The sequence below is a fragment of the Rhinopithecus roxellana genome, chromosome 14 (genome assembly GCF_007565055.1).
Source record: "Rhinopithecus roxellana isolate Shanxi Qingling chromosome 14, ASM756505v1, whole genome shotgun sequence".
Taxonomy (NCBI): domain Eukaryota; kingdom Metazoa; phylum Chordata; class Mammalia; order Primates; family Cercopithecidae; genus Rhinopithecus; species Rhinopithecus roxellana.
The window spans coordinates 78,213,973-78,240,110 of NC_044562.1; the positions used below are offsets into that span (position 1 = coordinate 78,213,973).

The following is a 26,138-nucleotide window of genomic DNA, read 5'->3' on the forward strand; positions in this document are numbered from 1 at the left end:
GAAGAAGACAATTGTGTCTTTACATTTTTGTACCTCCTAGGCTAGCACAAGTGCTTGACATATAATAGGATTTTTAAAAGTAGGCTGAGCATTATATATTTACAATTCTATGAAAAAATCATAAATATAAACATAAAATTCATGATGATTTTCTACTTTTCCCTCTCTGTCACAATGACACATTGGTTCAGTTACCAAGAAGCAGGCCAATTAATCAGCCCTACTTTCACTTCCCCAAAAGAGACTGACCTCTCAACTCTAACTACTAAAGCAGTGCTTGACCTACTTGCTCCTACCATCTTCTTCCCATGATGGTTCCCATGCGACAACTCACCTGGGATAAATTCTATTTTCTGCAATATCTAATCAAATTCTTTACAACTGTGACAAGTCTAAAGTATTATAATGTGATTAATGACAAGACAGACACATCATTACTGAAAATGAGAAAACAACACTGAAAGACCAGTTTATTCTTAAGAAAATTTAAGACTTAATTATAAGTACTCCTAGCTAGAACCAAAAAGTAAGGTTTAAGAAATCCTTCTACCTTTGTCAACATTAAGGTAAGACTATTTAAAAAAAAAAAAAAACTCTATAAAATATAACTCCAAATTTATTATATAATTGAGTTTCACATGATGTGTATGAATACCACACACACACACAAACACACACACAGATACTATTATGCCAATTTTTATGACCTCAAGAATATCCACTTAAAGAAACTAAAACCAAAGTTATCATATGTCTAAATCTTATCAAAAATGCTTTCGAAACAGATGTTCCAGTACCATCCTGGAAACTGTGTATCTCTGTCAGTTATTTATTTTCTTTTTTTTTTTTTTTGGAGATAGAGTCTCATACTGTTGCCCAAGATGGAGGACAATGGCACAATCTCAGCTCACTGCAACCTCCGACACCCGGGTTCAAGCAATTCTCCTGCCTCAGCCTCCCAAGTAGCTGGGATTACAGGCTCCTGCCACCATGCCCAGCTAATTTTTTGTATTTTTAGTAGAGATGGGGTTTCACGGTGTTACCCAGGATAGTCTCGATCTCCTGACCTCGTGATCTACCCACCTCCAGCCCTCTCTGTCAGTTATTTCTAAACATGCAAGAAATCTAAAACTGGTAGGTTATTTCTTACTATACTCATACTGATCATTAAGATATAAAGACATTAAAGAGTTATCCTGAAGACTTCCTGCCAGGTGTGGTGGCTCACACCTGTGAGCCCAGCACTTTGGGAGGCCAAGGGGGGTGGATCATGAGGTCAGGAGATCGAGACCAACATAGTGAAACCCCATCTCTACTAAAAATACAAATATTAGCCAGGTGTAGTTGCAGGTGCCTGTAATCCCAGCTACTCAGGAGGCTGAGGCAGGAGAATCACTTGAACCTGGGAGACAGAGGTTGCAGTGAGCCAAGACCACGCCACTGGACTCCAGCCTGGGTGACAGATCAAAATATCTCAAAAACAAACCAAACCAAACCAAACCAAACCAAACCAAAACAAAACAAAAATTAGCTGGGTGTGGTGGTGGGCGCCCATAATCCCAGCTACTTAAGAGGCTGAGGCAGGAGAATTGCTTGAACCCAGGAGACAGCGGTTGCTGTGAGCCGACACGGTGCCACTGCACTCCAGCCTGGGCAACAGAGTGAGACTCTGTCTCAAAAAAAAAGAATGACTTTGATAAGTATGGTTCTATCTTAAATTGTACCACTGTTAAAATGTACCTAAGGTAAACTTAACTGGGTCTGCATTCAAGATTTCAGTCTTACCAGTCTAGTCATCAATGGTTAAATCACTGTCAATGAAAAAAACCTCAGTCAGGCAAGGTGACACATACCTGTAGTCCCAGCTACTCAGAAGGCTGAGGTGGGAGGATTATTTGAGCCCAGGAGTTTGAGGCCAGCATGGGTAACAAAGCAAGACCCTGTCCCTTAAAAAAAAAAAAACTCAACTAGCCAAATGATTCTCTGAAATATCATAGCGGTGGAAAAAAAAAACCTCCCTTTCTCTGCAATTGAATAATTAAAGTGAGGAAATGGTTCTGACCTATTTATCCTAAGGTGAATTGTAATAGGTGTGAGTATACACCTCTCACAGCAAAGCCAGCTTCCACTGGTTCCTCTGTACGTTCCTGAGAAATGAGCCATGAAGAGATGGGAGAGAGCTCCTTAAATGAGGTCTGGGAACAGGTCCAAGAAGAAGGGAACATCTGTAGATCTGGTTCCCAAGAGACAGAAGGTTGATGTTATGGATGACAGGAGCTGACTCATCTCTCCCTATCCCATTCCTAAGCACTCCAGGCAAGGCAGGGCAGAGAATCATGTGGCAGTTATGGTAGAATTTTAAAGGGTTAAAAGACAAGTTTAATAATCATTATTATATATAATAACATATTATGTAAGATACTTTAGCTCATATATCTAATACTATTTGATCATTACATTAACTTTGATGGATATATCAGATAGTCAGTATAAGTACCATCATCCTCACTTCCACAATGAGGTAAAAAGTTAGGTTAGTTTCCTGAAGTCCAACAGGTAACAAATACACTAGAATCCACATCTTCAAACTCCAACCTGGTGTTCTTTCCAGCACTGTATGCTATGTATGCTATGTTTTCGCAAGTCAACAAGGACACATGGGAGTTTGGGAATAGAGTGGGGAAGTGTTGCTTCCTTTGGAGAGGTTTTTTCTGCCATGTGAGGAAGGGAAGACAGTGAAGAAAAAGACTGTCTTTAGTACTTTCATAATTTCCATGCTGTGTTCCTCTCCTGCCTCCCAGAGTTCCTATGTGTCCACTCCCAGGCACACTATGACATCATTCTCTGGTTACCTCAAGTATCCACAAGTATTATTATTAGCTTCATCAAATTGTTCACCTTCTACTTTAAGGTTTCAGTGACTAGAAGCCTCCCCTTTTCCCTTTCTGACAGAGCTTAGGATGATAAGAGGCAGGGAGAGGTACAATTCTGTTTCTGCATATAGGTAGCCCTAGGAAGGGGAAGAGAGAAGTCAGTTCTTAGGACTCCTAATTTCCCCTTTACTAAAGAGGCACATTCCATGAATCCAGGTCTAATTTAAGCACCTCATTTAAAATAGGCGTAGGGTTTGTCCCATCTAACTGCAGAAGAAAGAAGCTGCCTTGCCCTAAGCCAAGTAAGATCTGAAGACCCCTATGCCCTGATAGTGAAAACTACTATCTATGGTACTTAGTTCTTAGAATGCCCAAATTATAAATACAGAAAGGCCTGGCTACTTAAGTCACAAATCATGGGACTTTCAGAAAGGCCTTAAAGAAAAGTTAAAGCCACTCCTCTAACTTAAATTTTCATGCCACATTCTTAAACCTCTCCAAATTAACAATGTATTTTGTTCTCAACAGACCAACTTTATCATGTGGATAAATCTCATTCCGTCCTCCTAATCTCATCTCTGAAGAGGTCAAAAGAATGTTTGTCAAGTCCCTTAAAAAAAACTGCAATGGACTGAATGTTTATGTCCCACCAAAATTCATACGCTAAAGTCCTAACCCTAAGGTTAGCATAAGGAGGTGAGCCTTTGAGAAGTGATTAGGTCATGAGGAAGCCCTCATGAATGGGATTAGTGCTCTCATAAAAGAGATCCCAGAGAGATCTCTTGCCACTTCTACCACGTGAGGTTACAGTGAGAAGACAGCTATGTATGAGGAAGCAAGCAGGTCCTCACCAGACACCAAATCTGCTGGAGCCTTGATCTTAGACTTCCCAGCCTCCAGATCTGTGAGAAACACATTTCTGTTGTATATAAGCCACGCAGTCTATGGTATATTGTTATAGACTAAAACAAAAATTGAGCTAAAAATTGTTATCTTGCTCCTTCTTCTTATCCACACACCCCCTAATTTGACAATTATAGTGTTGAAGTAGGAGAAATATTAATGTTGAGATTTACAATCTATAGAAACTAGAATATATATTATAAAATTGAATTCTTACAACAATCCTCTGACTGGGTATTAATGAGGAACAGAATCTCACTCTCTAGTTTACACTATGCTGCCTTTTAATATCACCATCCTTTAAAAGGCTTACCAAACTCCTCACCTATCTCAAAAAGTACTCTTTATCTCTGAAAGTGTTTAAGCAGAGCACAAATGATTGGAATAGTAGGTACAAGATGCCTGAGCTAGATAACATTTAGACTAGGTGATTTCCTAAGTAACTTTTAGCTCAAAGATTCTGATTCTATTTATCATGTGACTTTATTGACAGCCTCTATTTTTTATTTATGCACTACTTAAAATGAAGAGCAAAATAAAATATAAAACAAAATACCAAAATCTTCTGAATTCGTAAGATGTATCAAAAGAACAACAAAAACTCCAAGCCTTGATTTATTCTATAGTGTATGACTATAGATAAAATATAATTCTAAAAGTTCCTATAGTATAACTCCTAGTCCAGCTATTTGCCTTTTGTGCTTAATGTCAATGATGTTAATTAACAGGGGGAAAAAGCTCCAGATTGGAGCTTTGCGTGTAAGAGTTAACAACCATGAACATCTGTCAGGACACAGATCATCCAGTCTAATACACTAATTTTACAGATGAGGAAACTGAAGCCAAAAACATAAAATGTCTTGCCTAAGCACATGCCTATGACTCCTAGTTTGCTGTTGTCTATTCCACCACATATGCATCTTTCATGTTGGCCCTAAATACACACCAACTGGCTCTTCAGAACATAAAACATTCCCAAATACCACAAAATCAGCTTTTAGCCATCAAATTTTATCAATAACTAATCTCAGCAGACAATTTACACATTTTTGTATTAATTTATACCTTTTGACCATTATAATAATTTGATGGCCAAATTTTCGTCCTTTTTATGGTAACAAAAATTGAACAAAATTGTTATTTAGTCTGCTTGCAGAAATTGATATTTTTACATTTGAAAAAGGCTTTCACAAACCATCAATGTCAAAATTTTACTACTAAATGTGAAATAATAAGGCCAGGCTACTTAAAAATAATTTTAGGCCAGGCACAGTGGTTCATGCCTATAATCCCAGCACTTTGGGAGGCCAAGGTGGGAGGACTGCTTAAGGCCAAAACCTTGAGACCAGCCTCGTCAACATGGCGAGACCCCATCTCTACAACGAAATATATTAAAAAATTAGTTGGGCATGACGATGTGTGTCTGCTGTCCTAGCTACTCGGGAGGCTGAGGTGGGAGGATTGCTTGAGCCCAGGAGTTCGAGGCTGCAGTGAACTATGATTGTGCCACTGCACTCCAGCCTGAGTGACAAAGGGGAGACCCTGTTGCTCAAAATTAAAGAGTAATTTTGTTAAAACTCATTACTTGTTTAACAACATCTTTATGCTGCCTAACTGCAGGGAGAAATTAATGTCAAAATAATTTTCTATAATTTTTTTTTTGAGACAGCATCTTGCTCTGTCGCCCAGTCTGTAGTGCAATGGCACAATCATGGCTCACTGCAGCCTCCACCTTCTGGGCTTAAGCGATCCTCCCACCTCCGTCTCCTGAGTAGCTGGGACCACAGGCTCACACCACCACACCCAGCTAATTTTTTTTTTCTTTTTAGAGATGAGGTTCTCCCTATGTTGCCCAGGCTGTTAACAACTTCTGGACTCAAGTGATCCTCCCCACCTCAGCTTCCCAAAATGTTAGGATCACAGGAGTGAGCCATCACACCTGGCTAATTTTCTGTAATTTTAAATTCACCAAAAATTCACTCTTTGAGAAAGTAGAACTATTTTAAGTTGCCTGCACAGATCTAAGCTGGGTTGCTTGCTATGAATAACAAATTCTGGTAGAAATTATTTACTGCAGTGACTATGCATAATTTCTTGATCAGATCATAGATTACATCAAAATTAAGTCAGAACTTCCCAAAGGAAAATGTCAAGGTAAGAGTTTGCCTTATCCTCTCTTGACTACCGTTTCATTTTTAATCTCTCTATAAAATCATGGAATCCATTTGAGACATGAACTGTGGTTTCTTAGTTAAATGACAGTAATAAGCAGAAAAATTCTCAGACAGACCCAAAGACAGGAAAAAAGTTTACCTACAAATAATTTTTATATTATGCTCCAATATTAATAATCTATCAAATGGCATTGCCAATGGTTTCAACAATTTCTACTTGAGAAATACACTGAGAATATCATGCCAAAAAAGTGTCAAAAGCATGTGAACGTCACTAGAATTTATGGAGTGTCATATTTACTTTCAAATCACTTGAATGAAGAAATTAATACAGTAAGCTTAATATTTTTCTTAATAAAAAGTTATGCCTTTAATTTTCACATCTGCTTTTTCCAACATATGTTGCTAACCAAGTTGGTGGTACTTACTGTATATATCAATTTGTAACAAAAACTCTAAACCTCACTTACCTTTCAAAGTCTTGTTCAAATGCCTTGTCCACCAAAAGCTTCACTGATTCCAGCAGATAGATATGATCCCAAACCTCTAAATTCCCTAGAACTTCTAGGAAATTCACTGCTGGAATCAGTGAAGTTTTTGGTGGACATGGCATTTGAACAAATCTCATCTGCTGAATACAAGTCCAGCAGATGAGAACCAGTCTCTACAACCAGTATCATGTGCTGAATACAAAGTCCTAAATGCCTGATCTTCCCTGGTGGGTAAGGAGAAGGGCTAGAACTCTGACCCAGGAATCAGCAGCTATGCTGTATGTGAGAGCTAGCGCACATGGCTCACAGCAAGAGCAAGGGGAACCAGCCAGCAAACTGGCAAGGAATAAAGGAGAACTAACTGGTATCCAGGGCAGAAGGACTCAGGACTAGAACTTGCAAAAATGTCTGAAAAGATGGCTCAGAACAAAGGATTTATGGTGAAAGGCTGATAAAAGAAAATAGACAAGATAAATAGAAGAGTTAGCACAGAAGGGCCTGGAAAGATCCCAAGTCAACGTTGTATAGTAGAGTGTCTTTGACTAAACCAATGGGTGAAAGGTCTTAAAAGTTCTGCATCCTTTGGGACACTTAAGGGCAGGAGATATGTCTTATATAACTGAATTTATAGTCAGAAGAGCTGCGCTCAAGTGCAAGCTCTGACATTTTCCAGCTGTGTGATTTGGCAAGGCAATCACTCTGAACTTCAGATTCCTTTTCTATGAAAAAGAGACAACACCTATTTCACATGGTTGTTCTAAAGATTAAATAATTTACGTGAAAGAACTTTACAAACTTTAAAACTACAAACGTAGGATATTATTAAAATACCATAGTATGCTGCTATGTGAGCTAATTTGAGTAACTTTTTACTATGGAAAATTTCCCACACACATATTTTTAGGACTGACGTTTTGCTCTGATTGACATTGGTTAACTACCCTCAACTATTTAAAAATGTTTGAAGATGTAGTTGAATGGCATTGTTCCATTTCAATTTTATTTCTCACTAGAGATTTGGCCATTAATATTTTCTGCTTTCATTGTTGTAGAAAGAACAATCTTCTTCTCTTCTCCCCCACTGAGTGTACGTGTGTGTGTGTGTGTGTGTGTGTGTGTGTGTGTGTGTGTGTGTGTCCATAATTATATACCAGGCATGACGCAATCTTTTCTAGACAAAATTTATTAGAAGTTTTCCTGACTAGACAAATTTTCAGTTTCATCAAGAAGTCGTAACAGAACAGTATTTCAAAAGTGTGATATTCTTATAAAGAAAAAAGTTCCCTTATCATTTGCTTAATCAGTGAGGCATTTTCTCACTCTCCTCAAAAACATTACGGAAGAAAAAAACATTAAAAATGAGATTTTCAAAAAGTAATAAAGAGCAATCAACAGAAAAAGGAAAATATGAATACAAGAAGATTTTTCCCTAGAAAAAAGAATTTTTTTTTTTTATAATACCACTGAAGTTGCACTGGAAGATCAAAAAAATGAGATATTTGCACTGAGATCCCATGAATCATCATCAATTTAAGTCCTGGTGTACAATTTAAGTTTGAATTTTATTTGAATAAATAACAAATACTAAGTTCATACACTTGTAAGATAGTGGGATTTTGTATATATACAACATATTCTATATATATGACATACAGGCTGCTTTTATTAATATTAGGATAAATAAGAATTGAACAATAATAAATTATACAAAAACTAAGAAACACATTAACTTATATTTAGGATAAACTGTATCATGACTTTGTCTATACTGGCACAGTATAATTTCTTATTTAGTAAAGGGAAAAATAAGCAAAAATCTGAAAGTAACTATAAATTTAACAATTTAAATTACAAAATTGACTCTGGTAATTGAAGTGATTACCACCAGAATTTTATTACTATTTTCAGGAATCTGGAAAGATTCATTATTTACAAGCCTCTAGATAAGTTTAAGTGCCTCAGAGAAAAAAAATTAAGTAGATTTTTAAAAACAGAAAATCATTCACTAAACACTTTGTAACACAACGGTTTCTGAAATATTATCAGCCAATGCCAAACATCAATTAATAACAAATTAACAAGAAGGAATAATTTATATAACTAAAATGATTATTATATCTATTAATTCAAACAGATTAGAAACTAAAACTCCCATGTATCAACAACTACCTTTGAAACATACTAGTAAAGCACTGAATAGAAATAGGGTTTAGATGAATGCAGAGAGGGGTCAATTTTTACTAATACTTGGTTAAAAAATAAAAATAATAACCTCCAAAATCTTAAGTTCTAGGAATAAAGTGACAATCCAAAAGAAAAGATCAAATTCTAATGCAATTTATAAGACTTTAAAGATAACCAAGTTAAAATTTCACATACGTTTGCTTTTATGTTAGAAATTTTAAAGTGCTTTTGATCATCCCTCTGCTCTGAAATCAATTCAAAATTACATATTTTTTGAAATAACATATTTTTGTTAAAACACCAACACGTATTGATAATTTTTAATACTTTTTTTAGTATTTTAAGAAAAATATTCATTTTTCAAAAGACTATATTATGTGTTTTAAACAAGTTTTATTTCCTACACCAATCACATTAGGTAATATTTCAACTCCAGTGATCTGGGGCCAATAATCAGAGCTATATGGTGACATTCAATAATATTATTCCTAGTATTCACCTTAATTCTCTAAACAATGACTAAAAAATGATAGCATTAAAGCCATGCTCATGAAAAATCTACCTTAAATTACAAGTTACACTTTTCTCAAATATATCTTTACAAACAAGATTGCAGAATTATGCTCATTTTATAACATAAAGTATATATATAAATAAAAGCAAACATCTGCAATTTCAATTCATTTTAATATGCACATCAAAATATAGCACTAATATCTTCATTAATAGCAATAATATAAATCTGTGGGCAACATATATTGTCTTTATATTTTCTTAATTCAATGTAAAAATTCTTTAAGAGAATTAAAGTTTAAGGACAATTTTTTATAGCTGAGAATAATACAGTGCTTAAATTTTGAAACAGTACAAACCTCATCACTTAGCATCACATTTATCTACTAGGTAATCATAATCTAGAAAGAGCTAAATATTCATATGATTCTTCCAAGTACAAGATTAACCATTTAAAGTATGTATCACTATCTATATAGACCATATATAACATAGAGAGAATTTGAAATACACCAAAATGTCACTTTACCTGTCAATGCTTCCAAAAATGACAGAATTTTTTTTTTTTAATTTAGCACTAGTTAGTACTTACTTAAACAAGACCTTTTGCCAGCTGTGCTTGCACCACCTGAACACAAATTGCCTCCTCGATGAATCAATTCAAGTTCTAAATTCGTTCTGTAAGTAAAACATTATATCTCAGTCACTAAACTGAAGATTCTTTATTAATCTGCTTTATTGACATGTCTGAATCAACCTAAAAATTAAAGTTCTTCAACTTTTTTTGCAAAAGCAGTTTTTATGTTGTATCAATAATAATCGTATTTATCTGATATTTAGAAATAAAAAGGGAACAATTTATCCATCCTTATTTATATGTTCATATTTATACCTGCAAAAAATTGCACACATCATGGTGTAATTGTTGCAAAGTCCCAACTCTTGGCACATACTAAAAACTAGGCCTTAAGAAAAAAAAACCTGCAACATATTTCATAAACCTTCATAAGAATATGAAGAAAGAATTTTTACTCCAACATCAGCCACTGTGTAGGTGGTTATTGCCATATAAAACACAAGGGCATACCAATTTTTCTATCAGAGAAATGGTTATCATTCATTAGAGGTTAGATGGTATCTGGAAATCAATATTAAGAAACAAAATCACTAATATCGAAATGGCTATGAACAACACACATAATTTAACAGCAGTCTCTCTTATGGACTTCTAAAACTAGTTTCATTAAAATACACTGTGTAACTATTGATATGGCTAACCATCAATATTGTTCATACACCTGAAATTGCAAGGTATTTAGCAATTATTAGCTTACAAAATAGCAATAATCAATAAATCAACATTTCAAAAATCAAACTAATGCAGAATCTAAGGATTTATTCAAAAACAGTAGCAGTAAAATAACCAATTATGCCAAAATAAATGACAACTCTGAGAAAGAATTTAAATTGTATTTTTCTTCAACAGTATTAATACACTTAGACATACCTTTATTTTCTACAACCAAAACTGAATAGACTAGTTTATATCCAAGATATGCATTTAGCCCTAATAGTGAGATACTGTCCCACTTAAAAAAAAAAAAAAAAAAAAGAGAAAAAGCAGTTTCAAGCTTACTCTTTGCAAGTGAATTCATGAAAGACTATTATCCTGTTTTATTTAAAACAAAACATTTTACACTGGTTTGGTTGTATTTTTAACACAGAATGTTTTGAGATTATATTTCCATGTATTTACTTATAAATGCAAATTGTTAAAAATATTAATATTCCTAAGTCTGTACATTTGCCACCCATTTCTAAAGGAATGCTTTAATCCTCTCTACTCAGGGTGGGAGAAAAAGCAATTTAACACTGATAATGTTCCCGCTCAGAGCTCCATCTGGTTGCTGCTGATAAGGGCATCTGTGTGACAAGGGAATTTTCCACCCTTCAGGCGATTTGCATTGCTCACTGAACTTCTAAAAACCTACCAGCAAGGAAGCAGGGACAGGGATTTCATACTAGTGGACAGAAAGCGAGCGGAGACCAGCATGTGTTCCTTCATCAAGGGAATATAAATGAGATCAATACATTTTGTTTTCACAAATCTTCTGTTGCCTAATCTGTAGAAAAAAATTAATGGCTATATTCTCTTATAAAAACTAAGATTTCCTAGATACTACTTTCAAGAGAGCTAACCAGAAACACAAACAATACTTACAAATGAATGTTAAAACCGGAATGTCAACATTTCACCATATTTGCAAAAATATTCATTAAAATTAAATATAAGAACAATTCTGTTTTCTCAATCCCCAAATATAAAGGATGACAAACATGTTACTAAGAATTTCATTGCAAAGAATACTGGAAAAAAAACTAGTAAAATCTAATTAATTATTCCAGATGATGACTGGAAGATCTCCTATGCAATATTCTTTCTGAATTAAAAATAAAAAAACTACCTATCCAAAGGATTACTGTGTAATAATATCTAGGATTTTACATTTCTTAACATTTTTTTTTGAGAGATGAGGTCTTGCTGTGTTTCCCAGGGTATATTTGAACTCCTGTGCTCAAGCAATCCTCCTGCCTCAGCCTCCCAAGTAGCCAGGAATAGGCGCACACCACTGCATCTAGCAATATCTAGGATTTTAAAAATCAATATGGCTCTAAATATCAACTTTTATTTCATTTATGTGAAAATTGGTCCTTTGAGACATGCTAAAGAACACACAAATGGGTCACATGTCCCACGTTCACATTTCCTCAGCTGCTGAAATTCACACAGCAGTATTATGTTTCTTCCCTTCTCAATGAATGATGTAAAACTAAAGATATGCTGGGAGTGGTAATTTTCTGAGCTTTTTGCTGTGAAAGAAAAGTAGACTCTTTTCTATACTTTCTAACACAAATACATTCAAATTAGTTTGGAAGAAAAAGGAGAATATCTCCACATCTGAAATAATGATGAGAAAGACTGTTTAAAGCCTACCCTAGTGGCCACCTAGATATGCGTATTAAAAACCCCTCTAACTATGCTCCAGCTTCTTTTTGCATGGCCAAAGTATGCTGTCCTCTCAACCCCCCATTCAACACTAACTTCTATTTTAGACTATAATTTGAAAAACAAATGTGTGTACACACACTACACACCCCACACTCTCAAACACACGTTGGTTTGGTGAAAAAGGCAAAGCTTCTGGAAAGAGGTCTAGGTTCAAGGCCTGAGTAGACCACTTAGTAGTTGAGCAAGTTACTCAATTTCTCAGGGGGAAAAAAAAACAGTATCTTCATCCATTCCACAGCCTACATTATACAAGAGGCAATTCAAGTTTTAACTTCTCCAGGAAGCTTTCCTGGGACAGGAAAGAAGGCCTTACGCATATTTCATATTTCAATTTGTTCATCTTCCCTTCAGAAGTTCTACAGTACTTTCTCTATATGACATTTTTAAAAACAAATTATATTCTGTTATATAGATTGATGTTATATTACTTCCATCTCCCCAACTAAATTGTAAATTCCTGGAGAACAGGGATTATTTCATACATAGCTTCTAAATCCCCAATGGTACCTGGCAAGATGCTTAAAAAAAAAGGCGGGGGGGGGGAGAATGACATCTCTTTTTTTGATATGTAACCAATTATAAGATTCTCTTTAGCCCCTGCAGTTTATTTTCTTTCTTTTCCTAACTCTTCCATTCCCTTAAACCCAGTAGTGACCCCCGTTCAAGCCCCAAAAAAAGGACTGTTTTAGGAAAGAATTTTCTGTTTTTTAAAAGGATTCATAATTTGGTATTTAGCAAGCATCCCTTTTATTTTGAACATAATTAGTTTACAAAGTAACTAACCTATGAAGGTACATTGACTCTATTGAGTAACCACAATTTAAAGATGTCTCTCCACCTACACTGCAGTTACTTATGTTTCATTTTCTTTCCATTTTTCTCTATACAAACCACCTGCTACTCACCAATACCTCTTGATTATATGAAATTTGAGTCCAAAATCCTTGGAAAAATCAGTTACTGAAATTCATGTCATTCATTGTTTCAAGAACAAAATAATGAATTGGTATTAAAAAAAGAAAACTTTCTTCCCCCAAATTAGCTTTCCATTATCTGTTTAGATGACTGACATTTGCAATAGAAAGAAAATTTTGGAAATACATTAAAACTTGAATGTAATAATTTTGATTAATTTTTAAATTATTTTAAATTTGAATGGATTTTCCAACAGTTTCTTCTCTGATATCCTCAGAAAATTCTCCAAGGCTTCACCATGCAAATAAAATTTAAAAACAAAAGACATGTACTGTCTTACAAAAAAAACTAAAGAACAAAAAACTCTAAAACTCACCAGAAACACTTTGCTTCTAAATATCCAAAATTCAAACTCTCTGAAGAGCAAACAAAATTATTCAGCAGGGAGAAATTCAGCTCTAAGAAATGAGGGTTGTATTCTACTCACATTACTAATACTAAATACAAATAAACGTGCAAGTTCTAATGAATTATACATTTTAAAATCACTTCAAAACTTAATTCAAAGTAAGTTTATTGTTAAATATTTTAAATGATCAAATATTGCTAAATATTTTAATGTTCACCTTTTAGGAATAAATGTTATATGTTATGCATAAATAAGTTATATGTTACGCATAAAAGGTCTGGTTTCCTGTTTTGAGAAAATTACAACCTATTTAAATAGAATACAATATACTTTTTTCCTTCAATACATGTTAATTTCTGAGTCAATCTGTTTCTCTTATTTTTTATTTTTTTTAGACAGGGTTTTGCTCTGTTGCCCAAGTTGAAGTGCAGTGGCTCGATCACAGCTCACTATAGCCTTGACCTCCCATCTCTTGTAGCTCAAGCGATCATCCCAGCTCAGCTTCCCAAGTAGCTGGGACTACAGATGTGTGCCACCAAACCTAGCTAATTTTTTTTTATTATTTTTCATAGAGATAGGGTTTTACTATGTTGTCCAGGCTGGTCTCAAACTCCTGGTCTCAAGCAGTCCTCCTTGGTCTCTTAGAGTGCTGAGATTATGGTGTGAGCCACCATGCCCAGCCTTTGTTTTCTTTGTAATGACTAAGTAAAACTTAGAGAAGGAATGTCGCCTCACTGGAAGAGCTTTGCAATATTTTGGGGAATTCCAAACAAAGGATAATAAAGTTTTAAAGTGTTATATACACTCATTTTCAGAATTATTGTTTTGCTGCTTTAGAGCTTATCATTAAGTTTCAGAAAAGGATGCGGGAAGTATATTTTCTCTGTTTCTCTGTCTACACCTTAGTAAAGTATTTGACATCTGTCCCTGCTTCTCTAAAAAATAAAGAAACCAAAATGTCTTGATCCAGAAGGTCTCCCATTATCATTGCAAGCTTTTTTCTCTAAGTTACTTATAAACTTAAACCAAGAAATGAGGATCTAAAACTTCCACTAAATTATATTTAAATCAAATTGTTTGATTTATCATACTACGGGAAAATTCCAAATACACATTTCCATTCAATAAAGATTTTCTTAAAAGGTCAACTCCAATAAAAATAAAGGCATAAATACATGAGCAACATAAATGTGTGTAGGTCTGTGATCATGTATGTGTATAAATATGTATAGCAGAACTGAGTTGATCCATATTCAACCCAATTGCCTACAATGTTATAATCACAGTATCATATGGAAGTTCTGTAAAACCTTGGCACCCTGGCAAAGTTAAATTATATTCAGTTTTGTTTTCACATAAAGTATCTTTTATTGCAAGAATGTAGTAACTAGTAACTCTCCAGAAACAAGATACCAAATTGTTATGTCTTCCCCAAAAACATTCTAGATAAACAAGAGGCTAGGAATATACAAACTACAAAGTTACTTTCCAATCCATTAGATCCTTTTACATCAACCCATGTCCAGTATTTGCATTCTCAGACTAACTAATGTTCCTTATCTTGAGCTCTAATTTGCTTGCTGTAATTTTTCTAAGTCTGGTTCCACTTCTCCTGGGTTCCAAAGGCTATGTATAGTTCATTTACTCTTTCATTACCCTCTGTTCCAGAAGTGGGCCAGAGAGAATAGCCATGATTAACTATATACATAATACAACTTATAAAAGCTAAACATAGGAAAGGAAAAAGGAAGGTAGCAAATTGAAAAAAACACTAAACCTTGACTCAAGAGATCCTACTCTGCCACTAACTTGCTGTATGACTTCAAGTCACATTATCTCTCTAAATCTTACCTATTACAATACTTAGATAAAATATGAAATATGCTTCCAGAGATATTCAAGGATGTACAGAGTCAGTTTTGGCAGAATGCATTTACAAGTTCTTAGTTGTGTCTGCTTCTCCTCTATTTACTTCTTTTATGGTTCTGCATTTTCACTCAAGTTTTCCAAAATTCCCATTTAGAACTACTGCTTCTGTATGGCACACAATTAGACTAATCCTTTCTAATCTGAAAGATGACAAACATTTACTTCTAACAGCTTTCTTGAGCCCCTTACTCACTACAAATTGAGGTTCAGAACATGCCTGATCCCTTGCTTCCTCTCCCTTATCTGATTTTTCTAAACTCCCGTCTTTCAGGCTATCGCTAGATATTTCCAGTTTCTATTTAAAACAAAGTTCTTCTACTCCTTACTGTTCTTATTTTTCCATAAATCGAAGGGTTTAACATATTACAACGTTTTAGTTCTCAGTATTATCACTTTTTGACAGGTCTCATATATAATACATGCTTCAAGGTATATATCTGTCCCAAAATGTTAGTAACATACTTTTCCCCCATGTACTATTTATTAATGCTTAGTAACATATATGCAAATATTTCATTAAAATAAAACCTCTTCAGGAAATAAAAGAAAGCTGCGCACTTATAGTTATCCTAGGAGGCACTAAAACTAAACATAATTTCAACTGATATTAAAAATGTGCATCCTTTAAATAAATAAAACAAATATTTATTAAATAATAAAATCAACTATTAATAATAAGTAAACTAAAGAGTATATAGTATATATACCTACCTAGCAACAGAGTACATAAAGAGAAAATCATTGTCTGGTGAGCCCGGGGTCTTGCTATAGTCTCTATATTTCTTCTGAGTGGTATTTTTTATATCTTTCATTACAGATTCCATTTCTTTACTTAAATTTGTTTCTGACTATAAAACAATGCAAACATATATATAAAGTTTATATTCACTTTCTTTAATACTAGTCTAAAACTAGAATGTTTATTATATAAACATAGGAAATTAAAATTAAAGTCAAAACAGATAGAACATTATCTATTATAAATATATTTAGTGTACAAAGATAAAACCAATCAAAAAATACTCTCTTAAACAGTGATCTTTAATTCTACATTGTGACTGGTAACACTGTAACCCAACTATGAATTAACCACATAAATTATTCTAAGCCAATGAGATGATGGTATTAAAATAATATGTTAGAACAAAGTTTCCATGTCTATAAAAAACCTGATTTTAAGTTCATTTTTCAAAGAATTGTATCAATGTCCCGTAAGTTTAAGCATATTTTAAACACACAAGAATTAGGGTTTATAAAAATTTAAAAAGACCACAAATTCTAAAATTAGTCTTCGCTTGAGAAAGGGAATTGACAGATGAATCTATCTAGGTTTAAAGTATGCATTTCTGTTTCAAAAGTCACATATTCACAGTTTTCACAAATTTACTACATAAACCAGACACAACTGTCACTTCTCTCAGAGACCATATAACAAATCTATAATGAAGGTGAAATATTTTAAGAATTTAAACCAAACAAATCCTACTGAATGGCATAAAAGATGAGTTCCCTGCTACAATAGTCTGACTTGTGATGAACAGTTCAATCATTACACAATATTTTATCTCTCGAATACACATACACACACAGTAAATACATGTGCATATCTGTGTAAATATATTTTCTTAATCCTAATATACCTAATGGGCGTATTTTTAAGTGATTAAATTGTGCTTTATATTGAGATACACACACACACACAGAGTATATATAGCTTGTGTGTTTGCTTTTAAATACTTCAACCTTTTTTTTTTTTTTTTGAGAGGGAGTCTCGCTCTGCTGCCCAGGCAGTGGCACGATCTCAGCTCACTGCAACCTCTGGCTCCCGGGTTCAAGCGATTCTCCTGCCTCAGCCTCCTGAGTAGCTGGGATTACAGGTGTGTGCCACCATACCCAGCTAATTTTTGTATTTCTAGTAGAGATGGGGTTTTGCCATGTTGGTCAGGCTGGTTTCAAACTCCTGCCCTTAAGTGATCCATCTGCCTCAGCTCCACCACGCCTGGCTAACTTTTGTATTTTCAGTAGAGATGGGGTTTTGCCATGTTGGCCAGGCTGGTCTCAAACTCCTGACCTTAAGTTATCCATCAGCCTCAGCCTCCCAAAGCGCTGGGATTACAGGTGTGAGCCACCGCGCCTGGCCTACTTCAACATCTTAAAAGAGCCTAACTATATCTAAACCTATAGGGGTTCTTGACCTAGAAGATGTATATTAAAACTAAGAATTTAGCCTAAAGAGAAGTATAGCCTTTGATAATAATTTCTATTACTTTTATTTAAATATAAATAGAAGAGAACAAAACCTCTAAAAGCAATTTCTACTAAGTATGTAAAAGTCCAGAGAAATTTATAAAGTGAATGAAAATGAAAGCAGAAAATCAGAGCTGAGTTAACCAGGATATTTATGCCTTACACTGATGCTTACTGGGAAAGCTCCCGGTCGTCCCTGCAGCTCCTCCACTTCCTTTATGAGATCTTGTATGCTTTTGTTGCTAGGACGTTGCCAAGGGTTATTTTCCACATTGCTTCCAGGATAACATGGAAGAACACTGTTAGCAAACTGCCTACAGAGGGGACACGTGAATTCTCCTTTGTCCACTGAGAAGCCCTGAAGAACCTGATCATTCTAAAAGATGAAATAAACATACAGATGCATGATACACACATTTACAGAAAACAAAAATTATACCACCCATTTTATAGTAAATTAATAAACCATACAAAAAAAGACATCTCTAATATGTCATAAAGAAATAAACAAAATCCTTCATTTAACTGTTAAAGTTCACCAAATCACTTCTTACATCAGAGCAATTACATAACACTTGCCCTCACCAACACACTGTTTAAGTATCTTACTCTTCTCTCAGTATGAAACATTCAAGTGATGATGCAATTAATCTGAAATGTGGATTTAAGATAAACAATAATTCAAAAAACAGGCCACATTAAAGTGGGTCACCCTCCTCTTACCCCACACCCCTGTTTTCATAATCTGTAACTGACTACTGGGAAGATTATCCCAATGCTCATGTTCCTTGATCTAGGATAAATAGCTTTTGAGAGCAAATAAGCCTCAAAAAAGTAACTTCTAAAGTGTCTAACTGCTAAATACAACTGATTGGACAACTGAGTTAGTGCTCATTTCATTATATCTGCATCTCAAGTACTTTGACTATGAGAACTATGAATTCTATTTTTCACTTTTTGACATTAACTTTTTAAGTCCTTAAAAATGTAACAACGTATCTTCCTAAATCCAATTCTACAAACATTTACTAAGCTCCTACTATGTGATAAATACTGTGCGAGGTGATAGCATAAAGAGTTAAGATACATTTTTCCTTCTTAAGGTGCTCACAATTTAAAAGCAAAATCGGGCAAATAAATTATAGTGCGATAAATGCAACAACAGAGAAGCCTTCCCAGAGAAGATTTGTGAGCTAAGTTTTAAAAATACACAAAAAAGAGAGTGCTAAAAATTGGGGCAATGGTCCTGGTCACAGAACATTCTGTGATAAGCTTCTTGGCAGCCTTAATTCTAAAGAATGCTAGATAGTCTTTTTTGCTGTAACTGAAGCTAGGTTCTCTACTGAAGCACCCCCAGAAACCCTCTCAACTCACCCTCCTACATCTCTCACATCTCAGCACCCTCTGGTGCTGGCCCAAGATCATTACTCTTGCATTCCCTTGTATTTGTGGCTCATGTCATATAGCAATACTATCCTTTTCCTTCCTTTTCACTGCCACCTACTGCCCGCAACCACTGAAGACTTTGGTACCTTGATACGTTTTCTTCATCACTCCAAGTCCTGCATCTTCCTATGCAGTTTCACTATATATGTATACAACCAATCTTATACCTCAGTCCTTCAGCTCCTTAAGCTCATCAGCGCCTATAGTTTTGGCCTCCACTCTACTCCAGCACCTGTTACCATAACAATATCCTTGTCCTGTAATAACTCAAAATTACTCGTGATCTGAAAATATTAAATTTGAACATCTTATATTCTGACTACCAACTTCCACCTCCTTATTTCCCTTCTTTTTCTCCTAGTTCATCAGGCTTTTCCTATCCCATCTGCACACCATTGTCTACCACTTCAAAAACTCATGGCAATACTTCCCACTTGCCCTCCATGTATCCTTTCATCATTCACACCAAACAAAGCCTTCATACTAAATTAATCCAATGTATGCCTTCTCCAATTCTGCACTCAAACTGAGTGTTGTCAGAGAAAAATGAAATGCCTTCTTGCTACAAACTGTTTCCAACCTCAACTCTGTCCTGCATACTGCCTGGCACTCTTTCTCCACATCCTAGGAAGCACTGTGTCATCCAATCCCAAAGTGGTTTTTCTGTTTTTGTTTTTTATTTATTTATTTATTTATTTATTTATTGAGATGGAATTTTGCTTTTGTTGCCCAGGCTGGAGTGCAATGGCGCAATCTCAGTTCACTGCAACCTCTGCCTCCCAAGTTTAAGAAATTCTCCTGCCTCAGCCTCTCGAGTAGCTGGGATTACAGGGGCTCGCCACCACGCCCAGCTAATTTTTATATTTTTAGTAGAGACGGGATTTCGCCATGTTGCCCAGGCTGGTCTTACTCCTGACCTTAAGTTATCCATCAGCCTCAGCCTCCCAAAGTGCTGAAATTACAGGCATGAGCCACCGTACCTGGCCCCCAAAGTGGTTTTTCAAACCACCTCCTCACCTGCCAAGTCACTCACCTTCCCCACCCCTGTCCCCTTTACTCTAGGAGCATAAGGTTACACCTCATATCTCAGAGAAGGGTCTCATAGCAACTCATTCCATATCCTGCCCATCTCCCATCACAAATATATAATTAATTAACCCCATCAGTCCTTCCATCTACTTTCTTCTTTCTGTCCCCTTTACTAATTTCTCTAAGTTGTCTCCCAAACATACCACTACATGACCTAATGCGTCTAGTGTCTAATGTCTAATTTGAGACTTTGTTATTTCCAATCAAAATCTTTCAGTGTCATCATAACCTCTCACCTTGATTCCTTCGTCCCCCTCATGCTCCACAAGACTGTCCTTCTAAATATATTTCAAATCTATATTCTCTTCTCCATTTTCATAGACATGAGTAAGTCCAAGCCCCCACCACATTCTTTCTTACTTTTCTGCAATCCCCTTTCTACACAACTGTCGCAATGACTCTTCTGGACATTTTATATTTCTGCTTAAGTCTTTAATGGCTTTCTCTGAGGAATCTATGTAAAGTCCAAATTCTTTAAATGGACCAGAAGGCCCCTTACAATGTAAACCTTAATTACTTATTCTGTCTCGTCTCTCATCACTCAAGCGCCTTACTCCATCAAAATGTTCTGGCACCTGGCAGATGTTCCAGTAAGACTCTGTGTATACCTAACATTTAGCACGCATACCGTAACTGTTTACTTGTCTCTCTTACGTAATAAATACTAAACTCATTGAGGGAAGGAACTGTGCCTTATGTACCATTGTATCCACAACGATTATCATAGTATCTGAAACACTGTAGATACTGAATAAATATTTGCTGAAAGAATAGTTGAATACAGGGATATGAAAAATGCATAATGTGCTTAAGGAACTAGTAATTAGCTTATTAATGTTGAATTGATGGAAGACAACACTAAAGCAACAGGCAAGTCCAGATCCTGGAGTACCTGAATGCCATTCAGAGAATAGTGAACTTTATCCTATCAGGAGGAAGACAGCAAGAGATTTTAAGCCAACACCACATATTGTCGATTTAAATTTTAGAAAGCTCAATGTAGTAAATAAATTACACCTGGAGTACGGAAATCAATAAGAAAGCAATTCCTATAATCAAGATGAGCGAGGAAGGCATACACAAAAAAGTAGCAGTGGGATTAATGAAGGTAGAATATAGTCAAGTGAGGTTTAGAAGGCAAAATCAATAGAATTTTGGTAAGGGACTGAAAGTGAGAGGTGAAGAACAGGAAGGAAAAAAGAGGTATCTACTGCTTCTGAGTTAGGAATATGGGAATATAGTAGACCTGTATCTAAGAAGTTGCTTTTAAGAAGTTGCACTGCTTGTACTCAGGAGTGTAAGGCTTCAGTGAGCTATGATCTAGCCACTGCACTCCATCCTGGGAAACAGAGTGAGAACCTCATCTCAAAAAAATAAATAAATAAATAAAATAAAAGTTACACTGAAGGAGAAAGAGAAGTCTTCAGCTATAGGAAAATAAAATGTAATGTCCAGGGAAGGACTCTGAATGGGAGAGGTTTGAACTCAGCTCCTGACGAGCTGAGAAGGGGCAGAAGAGGCAGAAAACCTGAAAATACAGAAGAAAAAGAGGTTACCTACTGATGAATCAAGGCCCCTGAGGCGTTGGGGAGAAAGGTCTACCAGAGCTCAGGCAGAAAAGTTATTCCTGAACAGAAGAAGGGCTATAGTACTACCTCAAAGAGTAGCAAAGAAAAGACTGGTTGGGATGTTAGACTCATTTATCAGGGAATAGAAAAGCAAGACAGGAATCTAGGAGAATATGACAACAGACACTGTTTTCTTCATGACAAAGGAAGAGACAAAATCTGTTAAGAGGAAATGAATCTTGGGGAGGCAAAGGTTTGGAATAGCAGCTGAGGAAAACAGGAGAAGGAACTGATCAAAGACAGGTAAATGAATTAATAGGTAGTATTTACAGCCCATAACTCTAGTCTAAGCCACTGTTATAGGAAGCCACAAGTTTGTGATAATAACCATTCACTTAGTTTTATGACTTTTCTAGCTGGGATAGCTGACTGGGTCTAAAGTCAAAGGAGGCTGATTAAATGAGATTCACAAGAACAGAATGGGTATAGTACAAGAAAGAGAGGATAGCAAAGAGCTAATACACTAGGAAAAAATTCAAAGGGTTAAAGGACTATAGATCTCGATGTCAGAGGCAAATCACAATAATGAGAGTGAAGACAAGAGAACTTATGTGATAATCATAAGATGATATGGTAGGATACTAAAGCCTAATATTTCAGAGAGAGTAGCAAAGTCTAAAGTGCAGCCATGGAAGTCAGTTGCTGAAGTGAAAAAAATTTTTCTTTTTTCTTTTTTTTTTTTTTTTTGAGATGGAGTCTTGCTCTGTTGCCCAGGCTGGAGGGCAGTGGTGCAATCTCCGTTCACTGCAACCTCTGCCTCACAGAGTCAAGTGATTTTCCTGCCTCAGCCTCCCGAGTAGCTGGGATTACAAGTGCATACCACCATGCCCAGCTAATTTTTGTATTTTTAGTAGAGACAAGGTTTTGCCAGGTTGGCCAGGCTGGTCTCGAACTCCTGACCTCAAGTGATCTGCCCAACTCGGCCTCCCAAAGTGCTGGGATTACAGGCATGAGCCACTGCATTCAGCCAGCTGCTAAAATGAAATTTAAAATTAAAATCCTTGAAGTTGAACAGGTGTGTGTTAAAGTGAGACTGGATAGTTTATACGATGATCAAAACCACCTAAAAAGATGAGCTGGAATTGGGATGTATATACTATAAAAAGATTTAATACCTGGAAAGATACACGCAACTTTAAAAATTTTTTGCAACTTACCCGTAATGATTCCATGTAAGATTTATGACAATCTATATGTAATGTGTGACCACAGGTTTGTACGTAAACACCTCCTTCCCAGCCAATTGATACTGCCAAGAGACATGAACTCTTCAAAATAAAAAGAAGACAAATACAATTAATTTTAAAGTATAAACATATTTAAATATTAATATGTCCACATAAACCTCTGCATAATTTTCTATTTTTATATTAATGTGAAGTTTCTATTTTTGTGGTATCAATTAATGCCTGACTAGATAGTCTTAAGACACTATCTTTAAAATTGGAATACCATGAAGTTGCAGCTCCCAAACTTCTATACTCATAATGAAAGAGAATAAATATTATGAATTAGCCTTTGTCCGCTCCATAAAATATACGCTCTCAATATTACACTATAGTTCAGTATGAACTATACTGTTGCTGAGATTAAGTATGGTACTTAATCTCTCTCTGATTTCTGACATTAACAACTTACTTCTTGAAACGCCTGCTTTCCTCTGGTTTAAAGCTACTCTCTTGGTTTTGTTCCTGCCTCTTTAACTGCTTTTCTCAGCCTTCCTTCTAAGGGTCTTTTTTTCTTCACTACTCCTTCAATGTCTACTCCTCTGCTCCTCAAGGTTCTATTCTCAGTGCTACTATCTTCTCATTAAACTATTTTTCCTAGTGATTTAAGCAGTAATTTCAACTACCCCGCAAGCTTAGATCTCTTGCCTGACTGTTAGATACAAGTACTCATGCCACTCAGAAATCTCCAGTTTAATGTCCCACAGAAAATATAAAATCAATGTGCCAAAAATGTAAATTGTTAGCTTCTCCATGAATCATTTCCTTCCTCTTGGTTCAATAACTCCACAATCTATTTAGTCACCACTCAGAAAGCCAAGATTCATTCTATATCACACTCTTACCTTCATATCACAGTATCAGTTCCCAAATCATATGGATTCTGTGTCCTAAATAACTCATGATTTTGGTCTTTCCTCTTCTTTTCCACTACATAATATTCAAGTCTATACCCCACAGACTGGGAGAAGGCGTTCTTAAACAGTTTCTTAACTCGTCTCCTTAACTCCAATTTGTTCTCTCAATGATGTACCCTCCATACATCTTTATAAAGTATAAATCTAGTCACAAGAATAACCCAAAAACATGCCTTAATATTTACAAGGTCTTACTATAATATACAATAAAGAAGGGACCCAGACTATATAAGCAAACTATATATCCTTTCCAAATTTGTGTTTTTTGTTTTTTGAGGTTTTTTTTTTTTTTGAGATTTGAGTTTCACTCTTGTTGCCCCGGCTGGAGTGCAATGGCGCAATCTTGGCTCACCACAACCTCCACCTCCCGGATTCAAGTAATTCTCCTGCCTCAGCCTCCCAAGTAGCTGGGATTACAGGCATGCGCCACCATGCCTGGCTAATTTTGTATTTTTAGTAGAGATGGGGTTTCTCCATGTTGATCAGGCTGGTCTCACCTCAGAGAGTGATCCACTCACCTCGGCCTCCCAAAGTGCTGGGATTATAGGCATGAGCCATCATGCCTGGCTCCAGATTTGTTTTAAAGGTTTCTATCTTTCATCTTTCCTTTCTCTTTTACATCTTCAACTTCTCTTTCATTGCTAATTCCTCCCTCTAAACTTACAAACAGGCTGAAGACTTTTTCTCCTAAAATCTCTTCCTTAGAATTTTCATCAATTGGCCTCTGTCAAATAGCATTTGGGCCTAAACTTGAATTCATTTTCTACAATCTACAGTAAATAGATGGGCAGGCCAGAGCAATGTGAAAGCACAAGATCTAACAGGAGTGGCAGCATATGATGAAAGATTTGAGAGCCATCAAACAAGCATGTACTTACATGCTAAAAAACTGAGTCAATCTTTAGATTTTATTTTTATAATATAAGATGACCAATGATCTTTAAATGATAGTAAAGTTCCGATATTAAATCAAGACTCTTCATGAGTATCTAAAGTTGAAAGTACTGTGTATTACATAGTACAAAATGACTTCCCAGCCAATTTAAAGATGTGAAGCAGCATAAATCAAATATAGCTGGTTAGCAGGCTTCTGTTACAAATGAGAAAAACAACAGGAGCCCTGCTCATCCTTGTTTTACATTTTGGAGCTGCTTGAAATAGAAGCAGATTTTGGTGTTAGATCATTTAGAATGATTGGTAGTCAGTTAATAAACCAGCTGCTCTCTTTGGCACTATACTACAAAAAGGCAATTAATCTATATTTTTAATAAAAATGGTTAGCTTTTAAAACTGGAAACAATGAATTATTTGTCTATACAACTTTTAGATGTTTGAGTTTGACAGTCAAAAAATGCAGGATAACATTTAATAATGTGAGACTAGTATTTTAGGGAGACCTCAAGTATCCACTACTGTGCTAAGTGCCTAACACTGAAATGTCACAACCTCAATAATTACTAAAACCTAATACAGTAGCTGGAGTTACCCCTTTTTACGAGAGGAATGATAACTTTAGTAAGATCACTAAGTTATCAGTTCAAATTCAAGTCTGTCTAACTCCAAAGGTCAGGTTCCTTCTCTCTGTTGTTTAATATTTCCCATGTGTTACACTTCCAGTTTCTACAGTGAATATACTGTTTTACATAACTAATATTCTACATGTCAATTCTGTAAAATGCATGCATTTCATCTGAAGACAGTAGAATCTACAGTTTAATCCTATAATTAATATCAGTGCCCACTGAGGGTCATGCTTCTGCTCTATACACTCTGGTCCAGCTACCACTCTGGTATTCTTATGTTTAGAGTAACTCAGGATGAAACCCAGTAAGAATCTACAACACACATAGCATGTGCTAGCCTCTGAATCAACATGAGGCACAGCTCTGGACCTTCAAAGGTATGCAGTCTAGGGAATATGCCATATATACATAAAACAGGTCTTATAAAAGCATACAAAAGTAATGATGTAGGAATACAGATCTCACAATCACTAACAGAAACACAACAGAGTATAACCCAACTCAGATTTCAGCTTGGAGACTTTTTATAAAAAATATTTTTTTCTAGAAATGAATTACTCTGGCTGCAAAAAAGAGATACCCTCCTTTTTTGCTCTCATTT

General features: G+C 35.5%; 1 protein-coding gene across 7 annotated transcripts in view; it reads right to left on the reverse strand.

Moving 5' to 3' along the window:
- The window catches only part of UBR3 (ubiquitin protein ligase E3 component n-recognin 3), a 282,358-nt gene that overhangs the window by 86,278 nt on the left and 169,942 nt on the right, over positions 1–26,138 (reverse strand). For 5 of the 7 annotated variants that reach the window (XM_030916531.1, XM_030916525.1, XM_030916526.1 and 2 more), the window contains 4 exons: positions 23,029–23,139; positions 17,872–18,084; positions 16,173–16,309; positions 9,731–9,816 (listed from right to left, as the gene is read on the reverse strand). In XM_030916531.1, coding sequence (XP_030772391.1) covers positions 9,731–9,816; positions 16,173–16,309; positions 17,872–18,084; positions 23,029–23,139 — 547 coding nt within the window. The remainder of the gene's footprint in view (positions 1–9,730; positions 9,817–16,172; positions 16,310–17,871; positions 18,085–23,028; positions 23,140–26,138) is intronic. The other 2 variants (XM_030916529.1, XM_030916527.1) reach the window with 1 other exon arrangement.